The sequence below is a fragment of the Staurois parvus genome, unplaced genomic scaffold (assembly GCF_062004578.1).
Source record: "Staurois parvus isolate SC_StPar_1 unplaced genomic scaffold, SC_StPar_1.0 ptg000559l, whole genome shotgun sequence".
NCBI lineage: Eukaryota > Metazoa > Chordata > Amphibia > Anura > Ranidae > Staurois > Staurois parvus.
Window position 1 is genome coordinate 235,556 of NW_028318355.1, and position 26,201 is coordinate 261,756.

Consider the following 26,201-nt stretch of genomic DNA (forward strand, 5'->3'; position numbering starts at 1 on the left):
CCCCCCACCCAGGGGCGTCCCTAGGGATGGTGTCACCCGGTGTGATAACACTTGGTGACACCCCCTCCGACGATCCCCGCAGAATGGATCGGATCTGCGGATTGAGCATAATGGATCGGAGTCCGATCCATTATGCTCCCCAATCCGCATATCCGATCCATCCCACGGGGATCATCGGCTTTCTTTACAACTTACCTTTTCTTGGGAGCGGGTCCGGTGTCACCCCATATAGGTTGCATGCCGACGATCCCCGCAGGATGGTTCGGATCTGCGGACTGAGCGCAATGGATCCGAGTGCGATCCATTATGCTCCCCAATCCGCAGATCCGATCCATCCTGCGGGGATTATCAGCTTGCTTTACAACTTACCTTTTCGTGGAGCGGGTCCAGTGTCACACTGTATAGGTTGCATGCCGACGATCCCCGCAGGATGGTTCGGATCTGCGGACTGAGCGCAATGGATCCGAGTCCGATCCATTATGCTCTTCAATCCGCAGATCCAATCCATCCTGCGGGGATCGTCGGCTTTCTTTCCAACTTACCTTTTCGTGGAGCGGGTCCGGTGTCACCCTGTGCGGTAGGTGTCACCCAGTACGGAACCCACTCTCCGCACCTGCCACTGCCCCCACTGTTATGCTGATTACCTTCCCTGCCACCACCCGCTTCACCCACTGTCTGGGCCCCCCAGTTTAAAAAAAAAAGGTGTTAACGGATGCGGACATTAACGGATGTTAAAAGATGTTCATCCGTTTACATCCGCAAGTCCATAGAAATACATGGGGGTCCGTTTTTCATCCGTTTATCATCCGTTTACATCCATTTTTTCATCCGTTTTTCATCCGTTTACATCCGTTTTCACTGGTTTACATCTCTTTTTCATCCATTTTCATCTGTATACATCCATTTTTTTTTCCGTTTACATTCATTGACATCCATTGTTAGTCTGTTCTAGGTTTTTTTGCAGAAGAAAAATAGGGGTTTCTTCTGTTAAAAAAAATGGATGTTAACGGATGCGGACATTAACGGATGTAAAAAGATGTTCATCCGTTTACGTCCGCAAGCCCATAGAAATACACGGGGGTCCGTTTTTCATCTGTTTACATCCATTTTTTCATCCGTTTACATCTGTTTTTTTCATCCATTATTTTCATCCGTTTACATCTGTTTCTCATCCATTTTCATCGGTTTACATCCGTTTTTAATCCGTTTAGATCTGTTTTCATCTGTCTACATCCGTTTTTTGTCTGTTTACATCCGTTGACATCTATTTTTCATCCGTTCCGTGTTTTTTTTTGTGGAAAAATAGGGAGTTCTTCCGGTCAAAAAATGTTAACGGATGCGGACATTAACAGATGTAAAAAGATGTCCATCCATTTACGGACAGATGAAAAACAGACATACGGAAAGTATATAAATACACACACACAAACACTTTTTTTTATATATATATATATATATATATACTTTTAAAGTATTACATAAAAAATATATAAAATATAGATATAAATATAATTTTAAAGTATCACATAAAAAAATATCTAAAACATATATGCAAATTTTATATTTTTGAACAATTTTTATTTTTCATATAATATTTTCAAATTCTCATGTCTTTTCAGTGACATTTGATGTCTCCAATTTCCAAAATATTTTTGATTTTTTACATTTTAATTTAAATATATATATATATATATTTAATATTAATAAATCAACAGTATTGGAAACATTAAATGTAAAAGTTAATGAAACCTTCTAATCACTGAAATGATATTAGAATTTGCTTCTTAACAACACCTGTTCCAGTGCTGGTGTCTCATCCACTATAAATTCTCATTGTCCTGGACAAAGCTGTCCTTCTGACTCTGGCATTTCACCAGAACATAAAGCCATTATTCCACGGATGTATGGACACAGATATCATTGTACAGACGTGGTGGGATGGTGGGCCCCGCACCATATATGTACAGTTACAGTAGGTGGAGTCATGTACAATACTCATCTGTGTACTGGTCATTGTCTGTTATATGGAGAAATGGAAATCAGACAGCGCTGTGTCCTTCAAAGAGAACCTGTTATACAAAAAGAAACAATATGTAGTTCACTTGAAGGACAAAGTAACTTCTTTTGGCCAGTTATTTGAGTGTTCACAATAAAGTGTATCTCTAGGTTAGTCTTTCTCAGCCTTTTTACTGCAGGGGACCCCCTAAAATCATTTTCCTGTCTTGGGGAACTCTTACTAAAACCAATTCATTTGGGGTCGGTGGGAAAAATGCCCCTTACAATGGTGGTCAGTAGGAAGAATGCCCCCCCCCCCCCTTATAGTGGTGGTCAGAATGCCAACCTTAGAGACAGCCAAAAAGATCACTGATGGCTTTGCCAAGTGGCACCCAGAACTCTGCAGGCGCCATCAGATGGGAGGTCAATCAGCCACAGCTCAAGGAACCCTTCCCAACCTCTGGAGGGACCCTTGTTGAGAAAGGCTCCTCTAGGCAAACCCATTTTTTGGATAGAGTAGGATGGCGGGAGAGACCAGCAGGAAGCTGTATATAGCTGAAAACATCGTAGCACCCTACTACAGAACTCCTCTTAAAAGCTATGGCTCTTGGAGGAGTTCTGAAAATGTCCAAAAATGCCTTCATAGATGGGTGAAAGTCTGGAGTAGTGGCCATTCCTAGGCACCCTGCATTTTCATAGACTACCCACGTGTGATACTGAACCTCCATGATTGAAAGACTAAAATCCGATGAATGAAAGGTGGGGGCTTGGTCTGAAGAGTAAAAAATGATACAATTGGTATTGGCAGAATGTAATGGGCCTTGTAGTTCAAGTAAACCTTCCATTACAAAAATATGTAGTGTTCCATCGCTGGCCACCTCCTGAAAGTGCCCGGTACCTCAATCCGTACTTGGATGTGTGCGGAGGAGCGCCTGGTACAAAAGTTTATCCCACTTGAAGGACCGTTGGATAGATCTGATGCTTTTATCCATTAAATGTTTCAAACATGTTTCAGGGGAAGCAAGCCCCTTCCCCACATGGAAGAAAATTATATTTGAAATATATTTTGAAAATATTCTTCTCAAATATATTATATACATATATACACATATTTGAAAATACTACTATTTTGGCCCTATTCAATATATTTCAAAATATATTTCAATATATACAGTGGGGATCGAAAGTTTGGGCACCCCAGCTAAAAATTTGTATTAATGTGCATAAAGAACCAAGGAAAGATGGAAAAATCTCCAAAAGGCATCAAATTACAGATTAGACATTCTTATAATATGTCAACAAAAGTTAGATTTTATTTCCATCATTTACACTTTCAAAATAACAGAAAACAAAAAAATGGCATCTGCAAAAGTTTGGGCACCCTGCAGAATTTATAGCATGCACTGCCCCCTTTGCAAAGCTGAGACCTGCCAGTGTCATGGATTGTTCTCAATCATCGTCTGGGAAGACCAGGTGATGTCAATCTCAAAGGTTTTAAATGCCCAGACTCATCTGACCTTGCCCCAACAATCAGCACCATGGGTTCTTCTAAGCAGTTGTCTAGAAAACTGAAACTGAAAATAGTTGACGCTCACAAAGCTGGAGAAGGCTATAAGAAGATAGCAAAGCGTTTTCAGATGTCAATATCCTCTGTTCGGAATGTAATTAAGAAATGGCAGTCATCAGGAACAGTGGAAGTTAAAGCAAGATCTGGAAGACCAAGAAAAATATCAGACAGAACAGCTCGCAGGATTGTGAGAAAAACAATTCAAAACCCACGTTTGACTGCACGATCCCTCCAGAAAGATCTGGCAGACACTGGAGTTGTGGTACACTATTCCACTATAAAGAGATACTTGTACAAATATGGTCTTCATGGAAGAGTCATGAGAAGAAAACCTCTTCTACGTCCTCACCACAAAAATCATCGTTTGAACTTTGCAAATGAACATATAGACAAGCCTGATGCATTTTGGAAACAAGTTCTGTGGACCAATGAGGTTAAAATTGAACTTTTTGTCCGGAATGAGCAAAGGTACGTTTGGAGAAGAAGGGGCACAGAATTTAATGAAAAGAACCTCTGTCCAACTGTTAAGCATGGGGTTGGATCAATCATGCTTTGGGGTTGTGTTGCAGCCAGTGGCACAGGGAACATCTCACGAGTAGAAGGAAAAATGGATTCAATAAAATTTCAGCAAATTTTGGATGGTAACTTGATGCCATCTGTGAAAAAGCTGAAGTTAAAGAGAGGATGGCTTCTACAAATGGATAATGATCCTAAACACACCTCGAAATCCACGGGGGATTACATCAAGAGGCGTAAACTAAAGGTTTTGCCATGGCCTTCACAATCTCCTGACCTCAACATAATTGAAAATCTATGGATAGACCGTAAAAGAGCCGTGCGTGACAGACAGCCCAGAAATCTCAAAGAACTGGAAGACTTTTGTAAGGAAGAATGGGCAAAGATACCTCAAACAAGAATTGAAAGACTCTTGGCTGGCTACAAAAAGTGTTTACAAGCTGTGATACTTGCCAAAGGGGGCAGTACAAGATATTAACTCTGCAGGGTGCCCAAACTTTTGCAGACGCCATTTTTTTGTTTTCTGTTATTTTGAAAGTGTAAATGATGGAAATAAAATCTAACTTTTGTTGACATATTATAAGAATGTCTAATCTGTAATTTGATGCCTTTTGGAGATTTTTCCATCTTTCCTTGGCTTCTTTATGCACATTAATACAAATTTTTAGCTGGGGTGCCCAAACTTTCGATCCCCACTGTATATATGCTGTATGTTGAAATGCGTTTTTTATTATAAAATATATGAAAAATATTTTTAAAAGTACATTTTTAAATACACTGTATGTCTTTGTACATATTTCAACTCCCTTATGGCTCCCCATATGGAAGGAAATATACTGAAATATATTTTAAAAATATTCTTACCAAATATATTGACATATATTTGAAAATACTACAATTTTAGCCATATTCAATATATTCAATATATTTCCAAATATATATATATATATATACCGTATTTGCCGGCGTATAAGACGACTGGGCGAATAAGACGACCCCCTACTTTTCCTGTTAAAATATAGGGTTTGAGCTATACTCGCCGTATAAGACTACCCCTCTTCCAACGCACACCAAATAAAAATGAAAAAACATCAGATTTGATTTCAATATGGTATGGTATTTCAGTATGGTATTCCAATGATGGGGTGCTATTCCTCCCACTGACACCAATGATGGGGCACTACTCCTCCCACTGACACTAATGGTGCCCCATCAGTAGTGTCAGTGTGTGAGGAATAGTGTCCCATCATTAGTGTCAGTGGGAGGAATAGTACCCCATCATTGGTGTCAGTGGATGAAATAGTGCCCCATCATTAGTGTCAGTGGGAGGAGTAGTGCCTCATCATTGGTATCAGTGGGAGGAATAGTGCCCCATCATTGGTGTCAGTGGGAGGAATAGCACCCCATCATTGGTATCAGTGGGAGGAATAGTGCCCCATCATTAGTCAGTGGGAGGAATAGTGCCCCATCGTTGGTGTCAGTGGGGAGGAGGAATAGTGCCCCATCGTTGGTGTCAGTGGGGAGGAGGAATAGTGCCCCATGGTTGGTGTCAGTGGGGGAGGAATAGTGCCCCATCATTGGTGTCAGTGGGGAGAATAGTGCCCCATCATTGGTATCAGTGGGGAGAAAAGTGCCCTATCATTGGAGTCAGTGGGGGAGGAATGGTGCCCCATCATTGGTGTCAGTGGGGGAGGAATAGTGCCCCATCATTGGTGTCAGTGGGGGAGGAATAGTGCCCCATCATTGGTGTCAGTGGGGGAGGAATAGTGCCCCATCATTGGTGTCAGTGGGGAGGAGGAATAGTGCCCCATCGTTAGTGTCAGTGGGGGAGAGGAGTGGCTGCTCCTTCTTTCAGTTCGGCAGCTTGATTTTCGCGGGGCCGTTCGGCTCCGCCTCCTCGCCGGTGATTGGTCGCCTGTGTGCGCTGGTGCCCAATCACCGGTGAGGAGGCGGAGCCGAGCGGCCGCGCGACCATCGAGCGGCCGAACTGAAAGAAGGAGCAGCCGCGCTTCCTGGACCGGATCATCGTGGGACCGGGACCGGGACCGGAGCCAGGTAAGGTACAGCAGCCCCTCTGCCCACCCCTGTACTTAGGACACCGCCCCTGGAAAAAGTGCCGCCCTGACACCGGCTCGCCGTATACCGGCGTATAAGACGACCCCCGACTTTTCAGAAGATTTTCAGGGGTTGAAAAGTCGTCTTATACGCCGGCAAATACGGTATATATATATATATACTGTATGTTGAAATGCGTTTTTGTTACAAGATATATGAAAAAATATTCTTAAAAATAAGTTTTTAAATATACTGTATATCTGCATTTACAAATATATGTTAAAATGACTTTTTTATATGTTAAAAAAAAATCTGAAGAATATATTTAAAAAATATATATTTTTAAAAATATTTTTCATATATTTTATGATATATAAAAAAACGCATTTCAACATACAGTGTGTATATATATATATATATATATATATATATATATATATATATATATATATATCTTTTTTTTTTATTTTATTTTTTTTAATTTATTGAATATGTCTAAAATTGTAGTATTTTCAAATATATGTCAATATATTTGGGAAGAATATTTTTAAAATATATTTCAATATATTTTTCTTCCATATGGGGAGCCATGAGAAAGTTGAAATGCGTTTTTTTATATATTACAAAATATTTGAAAAATATTTTTCATATATTTTGTAATAAAAATGCATTTCAACATACAATACATATATATATATATATATATATATATATACTGTATGTTGAAATGCGTTTTTATTACAAAATATATGAAAAATATTTTTAAAAATAAATGTTTAAATATACTGTATGTCTTTAAAAATACAAATCTACATTTTTGGATTGCATTTACAAATATATGTAAAAATATATGTTAACATGACCTGTTTATATGTTAAAAAAAATCTGAAGAATATATTTAAAAAATACATATTTTTTAAAATATTTTTCATATATTTTGTACTATACAAAAATGCTTTTCAACATGCAGTGTATATATATTTATAGTTATTGATAATAGCTTTTGAAATATATTGAATATGGCCAAAATTGTAGTATTTCAAATATATGGCAATATATTTGGGAAGAATATTTTTAAAATATATTTCAAATATATTTTTCTTCCATGTGGGGGACGTGAGCAGCCAATGTTATTAAAATACTTTGTGAGCCATTGAATTGGAAAAAATATGATGAAAGGCAACTAAAATTATTTGAAAGTCACCAGTGACTTCTTACATACTGTATTCCTTCAATGACGGGTTTTCTTTTTTTAAAGTGTAAGAAAATATTTATTATATTAAATAGATGAATGTATAGCGTTCCCGTGAACACTGGCCTCATACATGACCACTCTGCTAGACATGCATGTCATGCATTGAATATTTAAAGGGATTTTAAATGTTTGTTGTAGAATGTATGCACCAAGACAGTTGTAATTTATTATTATTATTATTTATTACAGGTACTTATATATCGCCATCAATTTACACAGCACTTTACATATATATTGTACATTCACATCAGTCCCTAACCCTCAAGGGGCGTACAATCTAAGGTCACTAATTCACATTCATACATACACATACTAGGGCCAATTTAGACAGGATCCAATTAACCTACCAGCATGTCTTTGGAGTGTGGGAGGAAACACACGCAGGCACAGGGAGAACATGCAAACTCCAGGCAGGAGGTGCCGTGGCTGGGATTTGAACCAACGACCCTAGTACTGCCAGGCGGAAGTGCTAACAATTTAGCCACTGTTAAAATTTGGAATATATTTTGGTATATAGAGGTCTTTGTCTTACAAATTGACAAAGTCAATATTGTCTATACATATTTATTGTATATTATAGTATTGTATTTATTGTATAGTTTCATCTCTTAGATTGTAAGCTCCCAGGATCAGGCCCTCCTAACCCTCTTGTATTGAACTGTATTGTTGCTGTATCGTCTCCCGTTGTAAAACACTGAGCAAACTGTTGGTGCTATATAAATCCTGTATAATAATAATATAATAATAATTTTTGGATGTTTTTGATATAGGACTTCAATTAGATCTAGGCAAAATAAATATACAAACATAAGGAAAGGGTTCTTTGTCCTGTCCATTGGGGCTTTAATCAAAGGTCCAATGTTATCAGCTGTAAGCTAACTTCCATTGTTTCTGATTTCCTTTAGACAAGTGCTTGGGGAACTTTGGGCACAGTTAAGCCGTTGAAGAATTTTGAACCCGAGCTCAATGTAGACCGACTCAATGACACACTTACAAACAAAGGTAACTTTATTTATCTGTAAGCTACTAGTGAATATTGGAACAGAATATACATTTTGCACCACTGTTTTCTAACCTGTGAGCTCACCTTTCCTGGTCCAGTTGGCCAAATGTTCTTGGGGTAGACTCAAAATTACTTCCAATGATCAATGGGATCCCCAAAACCCAACAGGCCTGGCCTGCCCCCTCCCACCACTCCTGCCTTCCTATTCGTCCCCAGATTTGAAGAGAGGCCTCGCTTCATTGTTTTTCTCTAAACAAGTTGGGTATCATAACTCATGGGAAAGTTGCCGAATCAATAAATCCATCCCACATGGAAGAAAAATATATTTTAAAAATACATTCTTAAAATATTCTTCCCAAATATATTGACATATATTTCAAATACTACAATCTTGGCCATATTCAATATATTTAAAAAATATATTTCAATATATTTGGGAATATATAATGAAAAATATATTCAGAACACATGCTGCAATGTATATCAAAGTTTAAAAATACATTCTTAATATATTCTTCCCAAATATATTGACATATATTTCAAATACTACAATCTTGGCCATATTCAATATATTTAAAAAATATATTTCAATATATTTGGGAATATATAATGAAAAATATATTCAGAACACATGCTGCAATGTATATCAAAGTTTAAAAATACATTCTTAATATATTCTTTCCAAATATATTGACATATATTTAAAAAAAATACTACAATTTTGGCCATATTCAATATATTTAAAAAATATATTTCAATATATTTGGGAATATATTATGAAAAATATATTCAGAACACATGCTGCAATGTATATCAAAGTTTAAAAATACATTCTAAATATATTCTTTCCAAATATATTGACATATATTTCAAAAAATACTACAATTTTGGCCATATTCAATATATTTCAAAAATATATTTCAATATATTTGTGAAGATATTATTAAAAATATATTCAGAACACATGCTGCAATGTATATCAAAGTTTAAAAATACATTCTTAATATATTCTTCCCAAATATATTGACATATATTTCAACTACTACAATTTTGGCCATATTCAATATATTTCAAAAATATATTTCAGTATATTTGTGAATATATTATTAAAAATATATTCAGAACACATGCTGCAATATATATCAATTTGGAATGCATTTACAAGTATATTTAAAAATCTATGTTTGAATGCATTTTTTTACATGTTCAAAAATATCTGGAAAATATATTTTGAAAAATATATATTTAAATATATGCCTTTTGGAAAATATATTTTAATTTACATTTTTGGAATACATGTTAAATATATTCGCGTAGGCCAATATATTGTAAATATATGTCGCATGTATAATTTTTTTTTCTAAATATATTGAAAATATATTTCTCTTCCATATGGGATGACTGATATGTAAAAACGACTAGGAGGGGTAAAGAGGTACAAGAGCTTAAGTGGTTAATTGATAAGATAAAGTAAAAAAATTAAATACAATTTAAAGTGTAATCTTGGGTTGACCAAAAAAGAAGAAAAACTACCTGCTTACCCCCCCCCCCCCCCATATACAGTATACATGATAAAATGCATGTTTAGTCTCAGGGGGCTATAGTAGACAGTTATACTCAGGGCTATGGATAAGGCGGTACCACCAGTCTTCTTATACGGGGTCCAGTCCACCAGAGGGGCCCAGGCAGCTGGGTGAATCAGAAGTGGGCAGAGGGGGTGATTGGCATGGTGGTGGCTTGAAGGGCAATTTCTAGAACTGATCCCCTGTATGGTTCTCCCTGAAGCACCTGAAAGGTGGCTTCTTCTCCTCTCCCTCACGCTATGTTCAGCTGCTGCAGAGACAGACATACAAGGGATTGGCTCCAGTAATTCCCCCCCCCCACCCCCCGTGCACCCAACACCCTTCATGTGCACCATGCGTTTCCCCCTGCTGCCCAGGCACCCCTGTGTGCTCCCACCCCCGCAGTGTTCCGTTTTCCATTCTCTCCTTCCCACCAGCAGCTGCTAGCACACAATAGGATTCTTCAGGATGGAGAGTGGGGGAAGGGTTGGTAAATATATCACAATTACCAGCCCCTTCCTTTCCGGAATGAACACAATGAGTGATCGGTACCAATCATTCATTGTGTTCATTCATAACTGAAGCATAGTATACTGTGTTTTTTTTTTGGAGGGTGGGGACTGTCAGGTTGCGTGGTTTCTAACAGAAGCCCTGGTTATACTTATGTCACCCCCATGGTCCCACATGTTTTCTGCCTTGCCTGTTCCTACAGTGTTTCCCAAAGCCACCCAAGTTCACTGATGTGTCACCTACCCTTTCTCCAGTTACATCACATATACTGCATAGACAGTGATCACTATTGGTCTTGCATTGTGTGTGAGGACATTGGCTAAGATCAAGTGTAGTATCTGTTCCTCTTATCGGTGTCCAGTAGGGTGCTCCACCGTCACTCTGTATAGTATGTATAGTATGTATAGTATCCCTGCTGTATGATGGGGGCCCTGAGGGACCTTCATCGTTCAAAAGAAACTCAATTAAGTGCTCTCTGGGTAAGGAGGGGATTGGTAGTTCTTCAGCAGTGTGGAGGGACCCGAAGGAATTTGAGAGGTGCTACCTTGTCTGGCTGAGGCCTGAAAAGGCAGAGAGCCCACGGGGTCAAATGCACCCCTAGACTGGCAACCTACGAGTGCTCCTAATATCACTATGGGTTTGTGACCCCACTGAGAGAATAAGTACTAGGCCAAAACACCACCCACTTTTCTCTGCACCTCATCTAATGGGCTAGGTCTTTTGGCTAAGACCTGGGCATTTTTTGGTACCAGGCCACAAGGCCTAGGCATTGTACTGCACATTGGTCCCTTTATTTATTTTTTCGCCACCTGTTTGTCAAGAAACTTTTCTGTGTGTTTTTTTCAGTCATAAGGAATGGTAGAGTGTGGGTCTTCTGGCCTTTCCTGAAGTCTAGAAGGTGGTTGGGTGGCTCTTAGGTTCCTTCCTCCACTGTCTGGGAGTTTCTCTTTTGGAGAGCTTCTTGCCTAGTGCTTGGTGGTTGGCTTTGGCAAGCTACGAGAAGAAGGGCCCACCAGACCTTTTGACTAGGTGGACCAAAGTGCCTTGACCCCATCAGGAGTCTTCTGTCCTGGGGGCCAGGGAGGTCCTTCTTCTTCAGGATTCTCTATAAATTGAGTCGGTGCATTCACAGTTCTGAAGCAAGAGTCCACATGGTGAACTCCTTTTATGATGTTTTATCCCCACGCGTTTATCTTTTTTATCTGTCTAACTTTCATGTTGACAATGAGATGTAAATTTGCACTAATTCTGTCTGTACATTGACAGGTAGTCAGCAAACAATCATTGACATTGTCACAGGGCTTGACAATGAACAAAGGCAAGAGGTCATTCGCGTGTACAAGGAAGAACTACAGCAGGTATGGCTAGTAATAAATCTAGAATACATATATTACTTCAGTGGTGGCCTACAAACCAATTGGGTGGCCATAGATTTGTGGATATCTCCATGAAGTGAGAGATCTGACTGGCCTGGGTAAATGTGGTGGCTCTGATCCTCCCCTGAGGAATATTTTTTTTTTATTGGATATGGTCTATAGCAGAAAGTAAAAAATTATTTAAAAAAGAAATTCTGTCTTTACATATATTACTGCAGTGGTGGCCTACAAACCGATTGAGTGGCCATAGATTTGTGGATATCTCCATGTAGTGAGAGATCTGACTGGCCTGGTTGAATATGGTGGCTCTGATCCTCCCCTGAGGAATATTTTTTTTATTGGATATGTTTTACAGTAGTAAAAAATAATTAAAAACAAAATTCTGTCTTTTCTTTCTTTACATATATTACTTCAATGGTGGCCTACAAACCGATTGAGTGGCCATAGATTTGTGGATATCTCCATCTAGTGAGAGATCTGACTGGCCTGGTTAAATATGGTGGCTCTGATCCTCCCCTGAGGAATACTTTGATCCTTTCCCTCGGCTTCATCTTCTAGTATGATGGGCACCTTTAACTATCTGAGCTGCCTGTTGCCCCATCCCTCATGATCAGGCTGAGCATTGTAACTTTGCATTTGACCCCCCCATAGCAGATATACTGCTACATGGCAGCCACACTGTGCAGAATCACGTATATAAATGTGGTTCTGCACTTCCTGGTCATGGGTGCGAAAGCGTGCCGCCGGCGCACCACTTCTGCTGCGATTGCTCACAGAAGAAGCTGATCAGCGGGTGCCGGCCAATAGATCACCGCTGACACCCACCATCTAGAAGACTGACAGAACACAGCCTTGCCTTTGAAAACAAGCAAGCAGGGAATATAATCCAGCACAGGGGCAGACTGACAACTCATGGGGCCCACGGGCAATAGGGGATCATGGGGCCCCTGTGTCCTTGCCCAAACTCAAAAAAGCTTATGAAAAAGATACCAGGGGCATCTCATGGGGCCCGCTACTGACCCCGGGCCCTTGGGCAGTGCCCGAGTTTCCAAATGGTCAGTCCGCCCCTGATCCAGCACGTTATCTAGTGAAAACAGCACACACAGTACACATTACAGATAGCTAGGAACAATTAACCCCTTGATCACCCTAGATGTTTAACCCCTCCCCAGCCAGTGTCATTAGTAAAGTGTCTGTGCATATTTTTAGCACTGTTCACTGTATTAGTGTCACAGGTTCCCACAAAGTGTCAGTTAGTGTCAGATTGTCCATTGCAATATCGCAGTCCCACTATAAGTCACTGATCTCCGCCATTACTAGTATAAAAATAAAATAAAATAAAAATTCCAGTATATATACCATAGTTTGCAGACGCTATAACTTTTTTACAAACCAATTAATATACGGTTATTGGGATTTTTTTCACCAAAAATATGTAGCAGAATGCATATTGGCCTAAATGTTTTAACCAATCTGACTTTTTAATTTTTTTTTATTGGATAGGTTTTAAAGCAGAAAGTAAAAAATCATTTAAAAAAAAATTCGGTCTTTTTTGTTTATAGCGCAAAAAACTAAAAAACCCAAAGATGATCAAATACCACCATGAGAAAGCTCTATTTGTGGGGAAACAAACAATTTATGTATAGCGTTGCATGATCGTGTAATTGTCAGTTAAAATAAAGCAGTGTCGTATCGCAAAAAATGGCCTGGTCAGGAAGGGGGGGGGGGGGGTAAATCTTCCAGGAGGTCAAGTGGTTAAGTTACAAATTGAGGAGATGCCGATCTGTGTCAGACATTTGTGAACACAGCCAAGAACTGCACAGGTACCAGTCTTTTACATGATTGTGTTATAGAATTATTGGTAATAAGCCTTCCATCCCATATGGAAGAAAAATATATTTGAAATACATTTAAAAAATATTCTTCCCAAATATATTGACATATATTTGAAATGCTACAATTTGGCCGTATTCAATATTATTATTAATATTATTATTATACAGGATTTATATAACAGTTTGCTCAGCGCTTTACAATATATATATTAAAAAAAATAAAATAAAAAAAAAATATATATATATATATATATATACACACATATACTGCATGTTGAAATGCATTTTTTTTACAAATATATATTTTTTTAATATATTCTTCAGATTTTGTTTTTGACATATAAAAGTCATTTTAACATATTTTTTTACATATTTTTGTAAATGCATTCCAAAAATGTACATTTGTATTTTTAAAGACATACAGTATATTTAAAAGGTATTTTTAAAAATATTTTTCATATATTTTGTAATAAAAATGCATTTCAACATGCAGTATATATATATATTTATATTGAAATATATTGAATATGTAATATATTTAAATATATTTTTAAATATATTGAATATGAATAAAATTGTAACATTTCAAATATATGTCAATATATTTGGGAGGAATATTTTTAAAATATATTTCAAATATATTTTTCTTCCATGTGGGATCTTTGGTAATATACTGGTCATGTATCCTGCATATCTAAAGGCATGCCAGGGTGTAGGCAGGTGTGGTCCATTTCCCCCAATGTAGGTGTCGCTAAGCTAAAGCTGCAACACAGAAGGGAAAGGAGGTCATGGGGAATTTAATTCCTCTATGATTTCCTACGGGCACTTGGAAGCAGCTGTCTGATTGGACGCTCGTGACCCCCTGGCCATCTTGGGTGAGGGCAGAGCCAGGCTGTACTTCCAATCCTCAATTCAGAAGCTGTCAGCATCGTTTTATCCACCGGATAGCTGTTTGGCATTTTGTAAGTGGTTTCCGGACGGCTGTGTGCTCCCACCAGGCCTAGTTGCACCTTGTTGGAACGTGTTCCCTTGGCCTCTTAACACTCTTTTTTAGCGAGGAATGCCCCATCTCAACTTTTACAGAACAGAAACTGGTAAGGATCTCCAATAAATTGGCTACAATTCTTGCAACATATAGAGCTGACCCAGAAGGGAATACTAAATGAGAGTTTTCCTAAATGTATATTGAAATAACAGTATATATTTCTGTATTGGCAGGACTTGGTGGAGAACATTAAGAAAGCTCTCTCGGGAGATCTAGAGAGGGTAATTGTTGGTTTGCTGAAAACCCCAGCTGCATATGATGCTCAGGAACTGAAATCAGCAATGAAGGTAAGATGTTCTTCAGAATCAAAAAGGTCTTCTAAGGAAATGATAAAAACCTCAGTTGAGTCAACTTTTCCATTTTAGATAGATTTAGACGCCCTCATTAGGCGTCTACTGCTCCCCGTTGGGAGATTTTCCTTCACATCCTGTGTTGTTACCAGGGATGGGCAGGGAGAAAAACATTCCAACCAGCCATATAGAAAGAAATTAAAGAACTCTTCAATAAGAGTGAGGAAGATCTCTGACCTCTTGTGAGCTTTGTGTTGCCATCAGTGTGTCCATTACTGAGATTGGGACAGGAAGTGAAGACAAATCAACTCTATACTTTTAACCCTTTCTCCCCTCTTTACATTTTTGAATGGAACTGGGTTTTTTATTTGATACTAATTGTTCTAATACCAACCTATCCGATGGGGTCAGATAGTATCCACGCTATTTTCATGTATATGTGTAAAGTTACTATGTACTAATCAGGGCTTAAAATTTCAAGCCTAGACCTACTAGCCAGGCAAAAACCTTACTCTCCACCAGTTGCCCCACCCAACCTTGCCCAGGACCGCTTCCAACCCCACCCCAGGTCCGTCCCCCAGCCCCGCCCCCAACCATGCCACTTTAAAGCTTATGAAATTACATTTTTCTTTAGAATATAGAGTCCAAAATATAAAAAAACAGCAATTATAACATAGCTTTATTATGTCAATTTAAACATAACAGCAATAGCTTAATAGAGTCTAGAGGCCAAGAAGTGGTTAACATAAAACAATGTAAACATAAAATGAAAATAAGTGTCCCCATCAGAGTCCCCCTTTACATCAGGAGTCCCCATCAGAGTCCCCCTTTACATCAAGTGTCCCCATCAGAGTCCCCCTTTACATCAAGTGTCCCCATCAGAGTCCCCCTTTACATCAGGTGTCCCCATCAGAATCCCCCTTTACATCAGGTGTCCCCATCAGAATCCCCCTTTACATCAGGTGTCCCCATCAGAGTCCCCCTTTACATCAGGTGTCCCCATCAGAGTCCCCCTTTATATAAGGTGTCCCTATCAGAGTCCCCCTTTACATCAGGTGTCTCCATAAGTGTAACCTCGCCCTTCCCCCTTGTACTCACAGATCTTCTCGTGAATGCAGCTTCTTCTTCTTTTCCTCCTTCGCTCATGTGATAAGTCGCATGACAAGCGGAGAGAGGAAGGACACTCTGCCTTCACTCCTTAGTGCCGGCTGTCAATTGCCCCCTGCAGGCAGGAGGGAGGAGAAAGCCTATTCCTCCCTCCAGCAAGTGTCAGCAGCTGCTCTGTGACAGGAGTGAAACTATGATCACTCCAGTCACTGAGGAGCGGCACCCGCAGTGCGCCCCCCCTCAACACAGTGCTCGGTGCAGGTTTGTGCTGCTGGTAGCACCTGCCCCCCACCCTCCTATGCGACGCTGGGACACACTCGCCCGCATGTAATTTTCACTAGCCAAATGCGAGCAGGCGAGTGGAAATTTCAAGCCCTGTACTAAATTATGAACCAGGAACTGGCTATATCATTGTTCACAACCAATATGGAGTCGATGGTGCATGCTGGAAGATTTGAGCACCCCCAAGAAGATCTGAAAAGGGGTCAGAATAGTGGTAACCAGTATTTATTATTACTGTTACAGGGATTGGGGACAGATGAAGCTACAGTGAATGAAATCCTCACCACCAGATCAAATGAACAGTTGCGAGCCATCCAGGCCTGCTACAAGCAAGGTAAGAGGGGAAGTCAAGTCTAAAATATCCAACTTCCTATTATATTTGTGTTAGGCCAGGCAGTATCTAAAGCTGGGTATACATGTATCGAAATTCCGATGGTTCAGCAGGAACCGGACGAATTTCAGTCTGTGTCTACCGCTCTCTGTTCAACAGAATCCAGTAAACCAGCAATCCGGAAAACCAGCGATCTGGAAAACCAGCTGCAGTGCTGATCTGTGTATTCTAACTGGGGTAGGAGTTCACTTTGTCAGAATACAATAGAACAGTATGGAGAACCCTGCATCCACATTAGTTGCATGGATGAAGAGATCTGTGAGTTATTTTTTCGTACAACCTGCTGGTTGAACGAAAACAAAAAACCTTTACGTGTATACCTGGCTTAACACTAGAGGGATCACCAGTAAAAGGAAAAAGGTCCTGATTACTCTATAGAGATCTTTAGTTATGACTAGATGGATCACCTGCTGGAAGGAGGTCTTGGTTCTTCTGGGCTTGGTATGGATGGAGGGGGGGACTCCATGTCGTTTTTAAAAAATGTTTTTAATTGTCGGGCAATGCCGACAATTCATTTTACATTCAGCTGTCAGCTGGGAACCCCACTGACAGCTGAAACATGAATGAATGTTTCACTAGTAAAATACTGTATGACTTCATAATAGAACTCATGCTGTATTTTAGTAACTCAGTGGTATCTTATCACATACTCAGATGCATTAAGATATCGCCCAGTAAATTGTTCGTGTTCGAAGTTCGAGGTCAAACATTCTGTAGGTTTGGATGTCCGACCGCCAACTGAACAGAGGGGTGTACGGCATATCACTATAAACAAATGTATTAAATCCACCAAGACAAATGGATACTCACAAACGAATAAGAACTGCAAGCATATAATTGAAATGCTTCAGCAGAATGTGATGTGATCTGTCCTTGGACCAAGAAATTGGAAAGACACATTTCAGGGGACTAATCCCCTTCCTCAGAGCTCATTGTCTTGGTGGTTAATACATTTTTTTTATGGTAATGCACGAGGAGTTTGCACCTTCCTGTGTGTTTCTTGTGTTAGTCTATGCATATGTTAGTCTGGCTGAAAAAAAGACAAAAGTCCATCCAGTTCATCCAGTCCATCTCCTAGATTGTAAGCTCGACAGAGCAGGGCCCTTGACCCCCTCGTGTTTTGTTTTGTTACAGTATTGTCTCATGTACTGTCCCCCACTATAATCTACAGCACTGAGCATACCTTTTAGCGCTATATAAATACTGTATAATATTAATAATCCAGTTCAACCATAGAAAAAAAAAGTTATAATCCTATACCCACAGTTGATCCCGAGGAAGGCAAAAAACCCAGCAAATCATGATCCAATTTGTTCCTGCTGGGGAAAAAATTCCTTCCTGATCCCCTGAGAGGCAATCGGATATTCCCTGGATCAACTTTACCTATAAATGTTATATCCAGTTATATTCTGTGTATCCAAGAAAGAATCCAGGACTTTTTTAAAGCATGTTTGGAGATTAAATTTCTTTTCCTCCAGACGTAGAGTGCCCCCTTGTCCTCTGTGATGACTTCAGGGTGAATAGCTCTACACTGAGTTCACTATATGAACCACTGATGTATTTATACATGGAGATCATACCCCCCCTTATGTATTATACATGGAGATCATATCCCCCCTTATGTATTATACATGGAGATCATATCCCCCCTTATGTATTATACATGGAGATCATATCCCCCCTTATGTATTATACATGGTGATCATATCCCCCCCTTATGTATTATACATGGATATCATATCCCCCCTTATGTATTATACATGGAGATCATATCCCCCCCTTATGTATTATATATGGAGATCATATCCCCCCTTATGTATTATACATGGAGATCACATCCCCCCTTATGTATTATACATGGAGATCATATCCCCCTTATGTATTATACATGGAGATCGTATCCCCCTTATGCATTATACATGGAGATCATATCCCTCCTTATGTATTATACATGGAGATCATATCCCCCTTATGTATTATACATGGAGATCATATCCCCCCCTTATGTATTATACATGGTGATCATACCCCCCCTTATGTATTATACATGGAGATCATATCCCCCCTTATGTATTATACATGGTGATCATATCCCCCCTTATGTATTATACATGGAGATCATATCCCCCCTTATGTATTATACATGGAGATCATATCCCCCCTTATGTATTAAACATGGAGATCATATCCCCCCTTATGTATTATACATGGAGATCATATCCCCCCCTTATGTATTATACATGGTGATCATATCCCCCTTATGTATTATACATGGAGATCATATCCCCCCTTATGTATTATACATGGTGATCATACCCCCCCTTATATATTATACATGGTGATCATATTTCCCCTTAATTTTCTCTTCTCAGTAGAGAATAAATTCAGTTCCTCTAATCTTTCCTCATAGCTGAGCTCCTCCATGCCTCTTATCAGTTTGGTTGCCCTTCTCTGTACTTTCTCCAGTTCCCCAATGTTCTTTTTGTGAATTGGTGCTGAAAATTGAACTGCATATTTCAGATGAGGTCTTGTACCGGGGAAATTATATCTGGAGTCTACACCTCTTTTAATACAAGAGAGGATTTTGCTCGCTTTAGAACCCGCAGCTTGGCATTGCATGTCATTATTAAGCTTGTGATCTACCAGAACCCCCAGATCCTTCTCCACCATTATTTCCCCAGTTGTACCCCCCCCCAGTATGTATGATGCATGCATATTCTTAGCCGCTAAGTGCAGAACCTTACATTTATCAACTTTAAACCTCATTTGCCACATAGTTACTCAATTACACATTGGATTGAGGTCGGATTGTAAATTGGAGACATCCTAGAAGGATGTTATTCCACGGCAAAGCTTGGTGCAGGGGCGGACTGACAACTCATGGGGCCCCCGGGCAATAGGGGATCATGGGGCCCCTGTGTCCTTGCCCAAACTCAAAAAAGCCTATGAAAAAGGTACCAGGAGCATCTCATGGGGCCCCTTACTGACCCCGGGCCCTCGGGCAGTGCCCGAGCTTCCAAATGGTCAGTCCGCCCCTGACTTGGTGTCATCTGCAAAGACTGCAGATCAGTGTAGCTCATCCACCACGGGGTAAATGAGCCCTTAAATGTAGATGACCCTGGATCAAATGGCTTGTTCATGTAATAATCCAAAAACACATTAAAAGGTAAACTCTGGTCATAGCCCATCTTGTCAACTTTCCATGTTGTCATTTTAATAGAGTTTAAAACGGAGCTGGAGAAGGACATTTCATCGGAAACAAGTGGACCATACAATGCGCTTCTCCTGGCCATTCTTAAGGTAACACATTGAATATTCTGGAAATGCTGTGCCTTCTCCACCTACTCTGAACTAACTCATACCTTTCCTTCCAGGGAAAGAGAGAAAGGGAATCTGGGATTATTGATTATGGACTAATCGAACAGGATTCTAAGGTATTGTGTCTTATTGTTTCCTCCAATAGTGTCTACTGGTGTTATCAGTAGGGGGCCCCATGAGATGCCCCTGGTACCTTTTTCATAGGCTTTTTTGAATTTGGGCAAGGACACAGGGGCTCCATGATCCCCTATTGCTCGGGGGCCCCATGAGTTGTCAGTCCGCCCCTGGGACCAACCAAAGTCCTTCCACATATATGTGTATCAGAAATGTGATAGGTGACCACAAAAGAATAAATAATAAATAAATATGAATATAAATTACGTGCTCGAGTCCCTAAATTGGGACTAAAAGTGCTATTAAATGAACATCAAAGTGCGACAACACAAATTAATTTTTTTAGCGGCACACTGTGCTACATAAATAAAAAAGCACTACTAGGTAGAAAATGCCAAAGATATGTGCTACCAATAATGATAATAAAGAACAAATGTCCATGTGTGTAATCCTCAAACAGCTGGATATAGTGGAAATTCTAGCAAAGAACATAAGTGATGCAGGTTTACCCCCAAAACAAGTTGGCTATTATCTAATAATACAAAATGATTATTTGTGTGTAACGGCATAATTAATTTCTCCTTTTTTCTACAATTCGTTTACCAACTATTATGCAATTTAATGTTACCTAACCACTTCAATGCTAAAAATGTTTTAAAATATATATTTTTTAAATATATTCTTCAGATTTGTTTAACATATAAAAAAAGTCATTTTAACATATATTTTTACATATATTTGTAAATGCATTCCAAAAATGTAGATTTGTATTTTTAAAGTCATACAGTATATTTGAAATGTATTTTTAAAAATATCTATTTTGTAATAAAAATGCATTTCAACATACAGTATCTATCTATCTATCTATATATATATAATATATATTTATATAGAATAATAAATTGAATATGGCCCAAATTTTTGTATTTCAAAAGAGCAGGGCCCTCGAACCCCTCGTGTATTGTATTGTTACTGTCTTCTCTCATGTTCTGTCCCCCTTGCTACTGTACAGTGCTGAGCATACCATTTGGCGCTATATAAATACTGTATAATAATAATAATATTTCAAATATATGGCAATATATTTGTGAAGAATATTTTTAAAATATATTTTTCTTCCATGTGGGAAGGTACAGAGCCACTCATGCTGGCTCAGTACACTATAGGCTTGATTTACTAAAACTGGAGAGTGCAAAATCTGGTGAAGTTTTGCGTGGAAACCAGCTTCCAGGATATATTGTCAAAGCTTAACTGAACCAGCTGAAGTTAGAAGCTGATTGGCTACCATGCACAGCTGCATTAAATATTGAGTGCACCGGTTTTAGTAAATCTACCCCTATGTCTGTAAACCAAGCTGTCCAATAATGACCAGTTCACAGCCATTACAGGTGCAGTGAGTGGTTCCTTTAGTGGCATTTATAACCTGGCTTACATATGATGCGATTTTCTACTTCTGCAGACACAGCAAATGCATTCATATATTGACATGCATCCAGATTCACCTGCTTTTTATGAATGTGTCCCTAGATAGTGAGGCAGATAAATGACATTACGAACATTTCTGTACATCTATCCTGACATTTCTGGATTACATTTTTTTTAAGATGCTGAGTGATGTGGGACCTAAGAATAACCCCAAAGATGCTCAGTGGATTACAGTCTTCACGGAACGACCCAAAGGACACCTCAGACGAGGTACATGCTAAAACATAATTGTAATATAAGGTGTTATAGTGAGCGCAACTGCAAAAAACGTATAAATGCGTATACACAGAAAATGTTACTGAGCAGCTGATACACCGAAAAGGTAACCAAATAAAACCTCCAATCAAACATATATGTTAAGTAAAATGGTGCAGCGCTAAATACTAGAGTACAGTTAATATATACAATACATATACATGCGTGATATCACTCTAAAGGTGATCAAATGAATATAAAAGTTCGATGCAATAGTGCGGATCATATAAAGATCCTAATTCAAGGTGAGTGGACGTCCTGATCCAAGGTGTGATAATAGGTGTGATCACACAAATAGGTGAAAAACGCACTCACCAGATGTGCGTTTAATACACGCAATATGTAATCCTGCGTCACCAGGCAAAGAAACGATCATCAGATCCCAGATCAGATTGTACCCAGATCACCATCCCGGCTCCACGGACGTAAGATCATCCGAAACCGCTACCAGGTATCACCACCAGGGTCCTGAGTCCTCCAGATGGGCACTGCGAATGATAGCACTCACACAGAGTGCCCAATAAGAGACCTCATAGCGTGATACTGCTTTAGATGCCTTTATTCAGGGTTGGTTGGTGTGGGGTACATAAAAGGATATAACAAAGAGTTTACTGACCATATGCATTCATAAGGTGGTTAGGTGTCCTGCTGCTGCTGCCGCCCTATTAGGTGAGTGCGTTTTTCACCTATTTGTGTGATCACACATATTATCACACCTTGGATCAGGACGTCCACTCACCTTGAATTAGGATCTTTATATGATCCGCACTATTGCATCGAACTTTTATATTCATTTGATCACCTTTAGAGTGATATCACGCATGTATATGTATTGTATATATTAACTGTACTCTAGTATTTAGCGCTGCACCATTTTACTTAACATGCTAAAACATAAACACGTGTTGTATCAGGCCCCTGTGCACATGTAAAAGAGCTTTTAGAGTAAAAAAATGTCAATCCCATACAGCGGAGTTTGTTTTACCTTGCCTTACTAACTACTGCACCTAATTGGTCCTAGTGTTTGACCACTACAAGAAATCCACCTCTGTGGACATAGAAGATGCCATAAAGAAGCACTTTAAGGGGGATTTCCAGAAATCACTCTTGACCCTAGGTAAGTGACTGTATACAGTATGTAGCTAGAAAATGAAAACATTTTAAAAAAAAAAGTCCAACGCACATACTGAATCCATACTCATAGGCTTTCCTGACTGCACCTGTGGCCGATCAGTGATCGGTATGTAGATACATCCTCCAGAGCAGCTTTTCTCAACCATGGAGGATAGATCTACAGCTCCCTTGATATTAGCCACACCATGATCCTTACATTGGTGGTCAGTGGGCAGAATTTTTCTTACATTGATGGTCAGTGGGAAGAATATCCCTTAACTTGCTGGTCAGTGGGAAGAAAGCTCCTTACATTGATGGTCAGTGGGAAGAATGTCCCGTTATATAGGTGATCAGTGAGAAGAATTTCCTTACATTGGTGATCAGTGGGAAGAATGGTCCTTAAATTGGTGATCAGTGGGAAGCATGTTCCTTATATTGGTGGTCATTGGGAAGAATGCTTCTTACACTGAAGGTCAGTGGGAAGAATGTCCCTAAAATTGTTGATCAGGTGGAAGAATGTCCCTTAAATTGGTGGTCAGTGTGAAGAATGCCTCTTACATTGGTGGTCATTGAGAATAATGTTCCTTACATTGATGGTCAGTGGGAAGAATGTCCCTTTATATAGGTGATCAGTTGGAAGAATTGCCTTACATTGGTGATCAGAGGGAAGAGTGGTCCTTACATTGGTGGTCAGTGGGAAGAATGTCCCCTTATATTGGTGATCAGTGAGAAGAATTTCTTTATATTGGTGATCAGTGGGAAGAATTTTCCTTACATTAGTGGTCATTGAGAAGAATACCCCTTACATTGATGGTCAGTGAAAAGAATGCCCTTTACACACTGTTGATCAGTGGGAAGAATGCCCCTTACATTGGTGGTCAGTGAAAAGAATGCCCTTTATACATTGTTGATCAGTGGGAAGAATGCCCCTTACATTGGTGGCCACTAGAAGAATGCTCCTTACATTGGTGGTAAGTGGGAAGAATGTCCCTTAGATTGGTGGTCTATGGGAAGAATGTCCCTTACATCTGTGGTCAGTGGGAAGAATGTTCCTTACATTGGTTGCCACTAGAAGAATGCTTCTTACATTGGTGGTAAGTGGGAAGAATGTCCCTTAGATTGGTGGTCTATGGGAAGAATGTCCCTTACATTGGTGGCCACTTTAAGAATGCTCCTTACGTTGGTGGTAAGTGGGAAGAATGTCCCTTACATTGGTGGTCTATGGGAAGAATGTCCCTTATATTGGTTGTCAGTGTGAAGAATGTCCTTTACATTGGTGGTCAGTGTGAAGAATACTCCTTACATTGGTGTCAGTGGGAAGAATGTCCCTTACATTGGTGGTCAGTGTGAAGAATACCCCTTACATTGGTGGTCAGTGGGAAGAATACTCCTTACATTGGTGGTCAGTAGGAAACTTTCTCCTTACATTGGTGGTCAGTGGGAAGAAGGTCACCCTTACAGACAACTAACATCATAAGTGGTGTCAGTGGTTACTTACATGAGAAACATGTAGAAGGTCTACTGGTGTCAGTGGTTATTTACATGAGAAACACATAGACGTTCTACTGCTCCCTTGCTGCTGTCTTGCAGTGGTTTTGGTACCAGAACTATACACGCATAACAAAGTAAAAGAACAAGCTTCTAGTGCTCAAGGAACCTCAGGAGGAACTCCAGGGTTCCCTGGAACCATGTTTAAGGAAGGCTACTGCTTCCCACTAAGCCATGTACATGTGGGCTTCAGCTTGTATGAGAGCAATGATCTATTGCTACATATAACATATAGCAGAGTCTGTATTACATAGAATTTACCCTGAACTCCTTGGCCCTGGATGTATTTATTCTGTTTAATAATGTACTGACCACAGTTGTAGATGTAATTATTTCTTTTGCACTGAAAAAACTTGATAAAAATGTGTTATCTATTGAAATTCAAAATTCACTTCATATGTTTATTTATAATTTTTTTTTATCTCACAGTGGCTGTCATTAAGGATACTCCTCTTTATTTTGCCGAAAAACTGTACAGCACTATGAAGGTGATTACTATCTTTTTTCCCACTATAAAATCTTTATATATATTCCAAAAGTCTAACATACTACCCATATGCACCCAAAAAGAGATATTATTTTAGATATAGGTGGAGTCTAGTGGAATGAAATGCCCACTCTGTTCATATCTGTTGAGCATTGGCTTGGTTCCCACCTATTCTTGGTTACCAGATGTTCCCTTCTTGTTGGGACGTTTCCCCTAAAAAGAAGAGGAAACGTTCTTGATGACCATGGTGGACCTGGGAACTCAAGCATGATGAGATGTTACCACCAGAGATACATATGAGAAAACTCTTCAGTATCTGCTAAGAAGCTGAAATACAGTATGTATTTCTGGTCAACTGATCCTTTAAAGTTTTTTTTTTATTTCTTTTTACATGTGTTGCTTTATATCAATCACATTTTTATTAATTGAGACACTCAGTTTGCAGGGTAGATTTACTTTCTAATGCCTGTATGCTTGTTGGAAGCCTGCGAATAACTGACTAACCCAGATTCACCCAGAGGAAGGGGGTATGTTTCTTCTCAGAGTTATTCAACAGTCTCCTGCTTTTCAGGTCTATCACATCATAGCTGTAAATCAGCCTCCAGAAAGCCGAAACATGGAGACTGCCATTGCTGCCCTCTCCTTCTAAAAACACTAGAAGCCTGGCTGTCATGGTGACTCCCTGGACAGGGGCAGACTGGCCCGGGGTCAGTAGGGGGCCCCATGAGATGCCCCTGGTACCTTTTTCATAGGCTTTTTTGAGTTTGGGCAAAGACACAGGGGCCCCATGATCCCCTATTGCCCGGGGGCCCCATGAGTTGTCAGTCCGCCCCTGCCCCTGGATTTATGACTTTAAAGGGAAACTCCGGCTTTGTGGAGTAAATATGACTATCTCCCACCCCTAAAGCCTCTCTAGGTTTTTAAGGATAAAAAATAAAATACTTTTTTCCTGCAGTCTCCTAGCAGGTCTGATGACGTCGCTAGTACTTCCTCTTAGTTCTCTGTGGTGATGGGAGGTGGGCATTCTTCCTGAACTTAGCAGCCCCCATATAATGATGTACATGTATCGCTCAGTCTTGGAGTGCTGTGATC

At 39.5% G+C, this 26,201-nt stretch overlaps 1 protein-coding gene across 1 annotated transcript in view; it reads left to right on the forward strand.

Annotated features, from left to right (window-relative positions):
- Positions 1 to 26,201, forward strand: part of LOC149450913 (putative annexin A2-like protein) — a 44,900-nt gene that overhangs the window by 6,401 nt on the left and 12,298 nt on the right. The window contains exons 2-10 of the mRNA XM_089691265.1: positions 8,294 to 8,390; positions 11,730 to 11,821; positions 14,893 to 15,006; positions 16,642 to 16,732; positions 20,010 to 20,089; positions 20,164 to 20,223; positions 21,826 to 21,916; positions 22,983 to 23,078; positions 25,052 to 25,110. Of these exons, the coding sequence (XP_089547391.1) occupies positions 8,294 to 8,390; positions 11,730 to 11,821; positions 14,893 to 15,006; positions 16,642 to 16,732; positions 20,010 to 20,089; positions 20,164 to 20,223; positions 21,826 to 21,916; positions 22,983 to 23,078; positions 25,052 to 25,110 (780 nt within the window). The remainder of the gene's footprint in view (positions 1 to 8,293; positions 8,391 to 11,729; positions 11,822 to 14,892; positions 15,007 to 16,641; positions 16,733 to 20,009; positions 20,090 to 20,163; positions 20,224 to 21,825; positions 21,917 to 22,982; positions 23,079 to 25,051; positions 25,111 to 26,201) is intronic.